Source organism: Fusarium keratoplasticum, chromosome 3 (assembly GCF_025433545.1).
Source record: "Fusarium keratoplasticum isolate Fu6.1 chromosome 3, whole genome shotgun sequence".
Classification (NCBI taxonomy): Eukaryota; Fungi; Ascomycota; class Sordariomycetes; order Hypocreales; family Nectriaceae; genus Fusarium; species Fusarium keratoplasticum.
Genome location: NC_070531.1, coordinates 4072850 through 4080190, shown reverse-complemented (window position 1 = coordinate 4080190; position 7341 = coordinate 4072850). Strand labels below are relative to the sequence as shown.

The window sequence follows — 7341 nt, the reverse complement described above, 5'->3', positions numbered from 1 at the left end:
GTGGGTATGGGGAGGTCCCGGCCGTGATTGCCAAGCGGAATAGCATATCGGCCATTAGTCACAGAAGCCCCAATATGTCTTTGTTGGTGTAACCTCTAGGAGCATAAGTTCAATACAATGTGAGCCCTTATTGGTTCATGCTCTAGTCCAAGTAGCTGTAGCATCTTAATAGACCCTTTATAGCTGAAAACGTCCCGAGATTGACTCAAATGACGAGCCGTTAGATGATGTATCAACAACGGCGGTTCTCGCTTAAGTTCCCTCCACTTTTTAAGCATGCTTTCCGTGTGTGTCGCCAGCTGAACAGGGGTCCAGGCCGGATGGCGCGGGCAGGGTATTAAACATCCGTCGAATCATATCCTTTGGTCACTTTCGCTTAACGCCAAAAGCAAAGAGAGTAAGCCATTACTAAGAATCACTCTGGTCCCAAGATTGTGTGTATGTATTTAGTGTCTCGGGACTTCCAAGACCTCCGTCACTGCCGATGAAAGGGAGAGCGGTCGAGACCTAGGTTGCCAAGGCCGAAAAGGAAGAGGCCGAAGCAGCCGAGAACTGGGTTTCTAAGCCCGAGAAGGAGGAGTCCAACGCATCGACATCAGAGAGCAGTTACCCTGTATACCTAGGTGGACAAGCGCAATGTGAAGCTATTTATTATCGAAGATAAGTTTCTCTGCCTGTGTCGTTTCTCCCCTGGTAGATCAGCGCGTCGTGTTCTTCCTCGCCGTAAACTGTAGGGTTTTAGTCAAATTCCAAGGTCGTCTCTAGCTTGGAGGCTTGCTTGCTGTGACACACGTACTGCAGAGAGTAAAAGGGATACTAAAACTTACTTCTAGTAGCTAGAAATAAGTATAACACACGCAATATAGTAAGAAACAGTAAGCTATAATTCCTTTGGACTAATCGTACGCACTGTTTAACTATTCTTCTTTGATATGTATTCACCTCTGATTCATAGAGCATGAAGGCGCCACTACATTAATATACCGGTACCCTTTATTACAAAGAACTTAAACGACTCCTGGGCGAATCTCACGCTGCATTCCCACCAGGCTTGGTGGCATCAACGGCTCCAAGCCTGTCCTCACTTCAACTTCATCATTCTGGCCTTATATCTCCCCACCTCAGGCCCCATGAACGCCTCTCCCCTCATGATGCCCGATACATATGCCTCGCCGACAAGTATGCGGAATTCCCCGTCAGCCCGCAGAACTAGAGGCATGTAACAGCCTTTTAGGATGACAACCTTGTCACCGATCCGAATCTCACGCGGCCCGAGCCCCAACCTCCCCTTTCTGGTGATGAAGAACCGCCGACCCATGACAGCCCTCGTCACAGCGTCGGAAAAGTTCTGGGTGCGTCGCGAAAGGCCCTGGTTGGAGCCTTCGATGAAGGGCTCAAAGTTGCGGCCAAAACGGTCGGTAGCGCGGTTGCCCATGTGGTCCCTATCGGCGACGATCACCCTCCAGAAACACCCCATGTTTTGGGAGTCCATCCTCTGAGAGGCAAGATAACGCCAGCGCCGGATCGTCGACAAACACTCGTGGGCGACAGTGATGGAGCCTCCGTATAGTTCTACTGTGTCAACCACTATCCCCTCGGCCATCAGTATGCGAGGGAAATGTGACAGGTCAACCACAGGCTCTGTGTCCCCCGCTGCACTGCCATCGTATTGGCCAATTGGTTCCAGAGTCGAAAGATGCGCAGTGGAAGGTGTTTGCCAGGAAGGGAGCCAACTCTGAAGACCAGGAATGCCCGGTGCTGGAGCAAAGAATTGCGCTGAACATATAATGTCCAAGCTATGGCGCCGAGTCACCATAAATTTGACCAAGTCCTCCCACACTCTTTGAGCCGGCTTGGAGTAGTCAGGAAAGAAATCCTCAGGGCCAATGTCCGAGGCTAGACCCAAGAGTGCGTAGAGCTTGTCCCGAGGGTCACTCGCCTGGTAATCTCGAGTGCATCGCAGCAAAGAGACCAGAGGCATGTCCGCGGTCTGTCGAAAGTTGTCGAGCGCTGTGAACTTCTGGTACCGACAAGATCGAAGAATGGGCGCATGGTCATCTTTTCGGAACTCGTCCAGCTGGATAGCCTGACAAAGGTTCCTCATAAACTTCCATGGAAAGATTGTCGGCCCAAGCATGATGACCAGCTCTCTGGCTGCAACAACCTCTTGGACGATCCACATCCGCCTCCACCACGGCCTTCTGAAGATATTCGCTAGGCCTTCCAGTGCCTCCTTCTTATACTTCAAAATGGGCTTTTGTGTGCCAGTATTGAAACCTAGTATCATATCGAGCGTCGGGGTCACATTGCTTGGTAAGTCACCAAGCCAGACGATTACAGATGCGGCATCAGAAAAGACGCGCTTCATCATCTGAACCTGGTGGTTCCTCTCCATAATGTTATCCTGCTCGATGCAAATCGCATCTATCCACAGCCGTCGGGTTTTAGTTGGGGACCTGAGTTGGATCAGCGCGTCATAAAGATTTCTTGCGATGCCAATATACTGATCACCGACGACAAGTATCTCCACCGGCGTCGGGTCGCCCCAGGTATACGAGAGCGCGTCATACTCCTGTTGGCCGTAGGACCGACGGCTACATTTGAACTCGAAGGCGGTGCCCGCTTCCATAACCTGTCTTTTATTATCTGTGAGATACCAGACGGAGAAAAACGCAATGAGATCTTCGCTCACCCGCCACCCTTGGTTCTAAGTCTCATAGCTTGTCTTTGAACCAACCCCCAATTCCAGACCTCTGGGTGGGTTGACTCCGGAGCTGGGAAAGACCCGGCTGTTGGTCCCGGGTCCCACGGCTCGAGGCCGTTATGCGGCAGGTAGCCGTAACCTAGGATCGAGTCGAACGCTTGAATAGCAGTTTGCGCCTGTGTCAAGTTCGGAGCCCCCATTGAAGTGACCGGGGGTGGCTGAGGATTATCTTGCGAGTGCATCGACTGAGGCTCGCCGGTGGAAAGTTGAATGTGTTTGATCGACCCTTCGAGCTGGTCGGTGCCAACGCCAGGATGCAGAGTTAACACTCTAATCTCGTCAGGGTGAGTCAGCGGGGAATAGGTGAATTCAACCATGGTTATGCTCTCTGACGGCCTCGAGTAGGAGCGAGCAAGGGTATCAGTAGAAGCCAAGGAGGTTGTCGAACGGGCAAACTTAGGTGGGCACTTCGGCAGTAATTATAGATGGGGAGCGCATCAGGCCTCAATGCAGCCTAGACAAGGCGTAGCCGTTTTCATGCAGTACAGCGTTCATAAGGTGACCTTTTCTCGACAAGAACGCCTCACTCTTGACCGTGATTCGCGGTTTTCCACAGCCTGCAGGTGGCGTGAGACGATCTTCACGCCCGCTTTTTATTTACTGCATACCTCGCAGGTACCATACTTCTAGGCATCGAACCTCGTTAGCGAATGGTCTGAGCAATTTACTACCACTAGGTATAGCATTCCATGCTGCTCTTAGCAACATGCTTTTCTTGGGTATAAAATAGTAACGATAAACTACATGGTTACAAAAGGGCCATGTTAAGACAAGCCCTCCAACTAAAACTAAAGTCTAGAAATAAATACTCCTATCCTTAGCGGTTTTTAAACCGCAACATATCTAATTAATCCTTCCGATACCGAAGTTACCATTCACGTGGCCCTTGACCTCTCCGTACCGAATAGGGGTGACCAGGTTAGACTTGTACTTGCCAAGCTCAGACAGAACAACGGTATCCTTGCGGCTAGGCACAGCACCCGAGGAAGTGTAGGCGTTCATCTCACAGTTACGTCCAAGAGACGAAGCACAAGTAGTGCGCGAGCCGCTATCAGGGACGTTGAAGATCTTACCCACCTTGCTCGCATCGGTGATGGGCGTCTTGGAGTTCTCGAAGCGGTTGCCTTCCATGAGCACGCGGCCGCTGGAGGAAATGTCAAAGTTGTGGCCGGTGTTGTAGTTGAAGTAGTTGTTGACGGCCTGCACGGTCTGAGTGCCCTCGGAGGAACCGATCTTGGGGGCGCGGCCGGAGAGGTCGTGAAGGTAGTTCTTGTCGAGCGTGATCTTGTCGCCCTTGCCACCGATGATGATGGTCCAGTAGTGATCGTTGTTGCACGAGTGGGAGAACTCGGTGCGGCCGTCGAATTCGGTGTTGGAGATGGTGACGCGGGAAGCCTCGTAGCTGGAGGTGTTAGTGGTGAATTGATATTGCGGAGAGGATTACCTACTGAGAAACAAACATCTGTCGACCGGTGCGGCTGATCTGTAGAGAGTCAGTATTGTGCAGCCCCTGGCTATCATAGGATCATTACCTTGCAGTGGTCAATCCAGACACCGTCATTGCCAGACAGGCTGATACCATCGCCACCCCAGACATACTGAGGGTTGAGGTTCTGCAAAAGTCAGCAATGCCCCTTAGTTTTGCAAGAAAACCTACATCAATGTGAATGTTCTGAATAATAACGTTCTTGGCACCAGCGTTGAAGCGAAGACCCTTGCCAAGCAGGACACCCTTGTTGCCAACACCAACAAGACTCTTGTTGCTGCCAACCGGCATACCGAGGTGGCTAGCCTTGTCGTATTTGACCTGAATAGGCTTCTCGTTGCTGTCGCAGCCACTGGACTTGATGGTGTCCTGGCCTCCGTTGGCAGCAGTACATCCACTCGTCAGACGACAGCCCGTCTCGGTGACGCTTCCTTCAGAGCCAAGGAAGTTGAAGGTCTTGTCGATCATGATGACCCGTGGGGTGTCGTCGGCCAGCCATGACTTGAGTCTACCGTAGTTAGTAAGTGATGTTATTCGTAGTCTGGAGAACATACTGGGCAATGTCCTTGGGCTTCTGAGGAGTAGCATTTCCACCGCCAGTGACGCCCTTGGCAAAACCATAAGAAGTTCCAACGACCTGGCATAGGGAGGAGGAGATGCCTCCAAGGAGAACGAGAAAGGGAGCGAAATGCATGATAAACTTGGATGCGGTTCTGATACCAAGCTGAAATTGACTGCTGACTTGATTAGAAGCCGAAGCAAGACGGCTACTTGGCTTCGGTTTTATAGTCAAACATCTTCACCTCTCATACAGCCAAGACTCTCCATACGTATGATTTTCTACAAATATTCCATCGCGGACATGAATTCTCCGGGTGAGGTAGGGTGTGACGGCTAGGATATCACTCCCCGATTCTTGCAAGGCGTGGTAACCAGGATGTCGATAACGATTCGATAACGATAAGCGCGCTTAGCCATCTCATAAGGATATCGGATGCCCGCGGACTACCGAGGGGACGGGTACCACCCTGAAGCGAGTGTGGGTAATTGTCCAATGCCTCGGTATGATTTTAAACCACAACCAGACAAGCAGCACAACGCTGCACAGATCAGAGTAGTCAAACAAAGTAACGTCATGCATCTAATAAACCATGTATCAAGCAAAGCTAAGGAATCAGCCTTATTCTAAAGCTTAAAAACTGGACGAACCCCTACTGAAGGCGTACAACACACCCTGTAAAGAGCTCGTATTCCATTCCCCATTTCTCGCTTTCCTAACCCCTACAGCGCGTAGAATTTCCCAAATTCAAGGATCTAGGCTGAAACGAGCCCTACCGAACAAGGCCTAGAATCCGCAAAAAAAATAGTCTAGAATGCCGTAGTTCCGAACCAAGGCCCCTGAAACACGTCGGATGAGCACACAGCCTCAGGTGAAGAAAGCATCGACAACTTCCACCAATCACGTCTCTCGTGCTGAACCATTACTTAAATCGTCCATCCCCGTCGAGCTTGGCAAGTTTTTTAATGTTCATCTGGTTATTATTCATTCTTTTTTTTAGTTTCATCTTGTATATTCTACAATTGTTTCTTGCCCGTCATTCGCTCGTTTTTTACCTGTCAACAACACCTACGTTCGTTTAAACCAACACTCATCATGAAGTCTGTCTCGACTCTCCTAGTTGCTCTAGCTGGTCTGGCGCAGCTAGGCGCCTCTCAGAGCGTCGTCGGCAAGGCTGAAGGTTTCGCCAAGGGCGTCACGGGCGGTGGCAAGGCGACTCCCGATCACCCCCAGACCATCCAGGAGTTGACCAAGCTGCTCACCGACAAGCAGCCTCGCGTCATCGTTCTCTCCAAGGAGTTTGACTACACCACCTCTGAGGGCACCGAGTCTGGAAACGTCTGCGCCAGCTGGGGTACCGGTGACAAGTTCCAGAAGATTATCCAGAACGACTGTGGTGGAAAGCCTGCTTCGCGTGAGACGTGGTACAAGGCTGCTAGGACCCCTATTGATGTTGCCTCTGACAAGACCATTCTCGGCGTGGGTGACAAGGCCGGCATCAAGGGCAAGGGTTTGAGAATGCGTGGTGGTGCCAAGAACATCATCATCCAGAACATCCACGTTACCGACCTCAACCCCAAGTACGTCTGGGGTGGTGATGCCATCTCGTTCGATGGCGCTGACCAAGTCTGGGTTGATCACGTCACGGTAACCCATCCGCTTTCCTCACTTCAAACACCTTCTAACAGTGATAGACTGCACGCCCCGGCCGCCAGCACTACGTCTTTGGCTTCAACCCCAGCAAGCGCATCACGCTGTCCAACAACTTCATCGACGGCCAATCCCCCTACTCCACTGGAGGCGATGGCTACCACTACTGGACCTTTGAGATGGTTGGCAAGGACGACCAGATCACCATGCAGAACAACTACATCAAGCGCACCGCTGGCCGCAGCCCTGCCCTCAGCGGCAAGACTCTTCTTCACGCCGTCAACAACGTCTGGGAGGACAACAACGGCCACGCCATCGAGGGAGGTGAAGCCACCGCCCGCGGCATCTTTGAGGGCAACGTCTTTATCAACGTAAAGAAGATGGTTTCCGACTACAAGGGCCGTCTATTCACTGCCCCCAGCTCCAACACGGATTGCCAGCTTGCCCTTGGCCGCGCCTGCCAGACCAACCTCCTCCAGAACTCTCAGGGCGGCTTCGACTATAAGGACACTTCCTTCTTCTCCGAGTTCTCCAGCCTGAACATCGCGCCCGCTGTTTCCGCAAGCAAGGCCAAGTCCTCTGTGCCCCAGAACGCCGGCGCTGGCAAGATCGACACTGCCGGAAGCTCCGCCGCTGCCGTCGATAACAAGTCCACTGCTACAGCCTCCAAGGTCCAAGAGCCCAAGCCGGCCGCGACCCAGGCTTCCAAGCCCGCCACGGAGCAGCCCAAGACCGCTGGCACTGTTGCTCTGTATGGTCAGTGTGGCGGACAGGCATACACTGGCGCTACTACTTGCGCCCAGGGCAAGTGTGTCAAGTCCAACGACTGGTACTCCCAGTGCCTGTAAGAGCCAGCATATCTAGCTCTACCCTGATGCTAGG

The 7341-nt window shown here is 52.1% G+C and overlaps 2 protein-coding genes and 1 pseudogene across 3 annotated transcripts, besides 1 other annotated feature; 1 reads left to right on the top strand and 2 right to left on the bottom strand.

Moving 5' to 3' along the window:
* Window positions 1-1081: 1081 nt before the first annotated feature.
* On the bottom strand, window positions 1082-3081 carry NCS57_00456600 (HET-domain-containing protein; the record flags this gene model as incomplete). The annotated part of the gene is made up of 2 exons (XM_053054523.1): window positions 1082-2636; window positions 2693-3081. 2 exons carry the CDS (start codon window positions 3079-3081, stop codon window positions 1082-1084), a joined length of 1944 nt encoding a protein of 647 aa, XP_052916683.1.
* A 526-nt stretch (window positions 3082-3607) lies between these two features.
* Window positions 3608-4944, bottom strand: NCS57_00456500 (Amb-all domain-containing protein; the record flags this gene model as incomplete). The annotated part of the gene is made up of 5 exons (XM_053054522.1): window positions 3608-4166; window positions 4213-4247; window positions 4297-4377; window positions 4422-4758; window positions 4805-4944. 5 exons carry the CDS (start codon window positions 4942-4944, stop codon window positions 3608-3610), a joined length of 1152 nt encoding a protein of 383 aa, XP_052916682.1.
* A 960-nt stretch (window positions 4945-5904) lies between these two features.
* Window positions 5905-7301, top strand: NCS57_00456400 (annotated as a pseudogene). Its single transcript has 2 exons — window positions 5905-6456; window positions 6504-7301.
* Window positions 5905-7301: a sequence feature.
* Window positions 7302-7341: the final 40 nt, after the last annotated feature.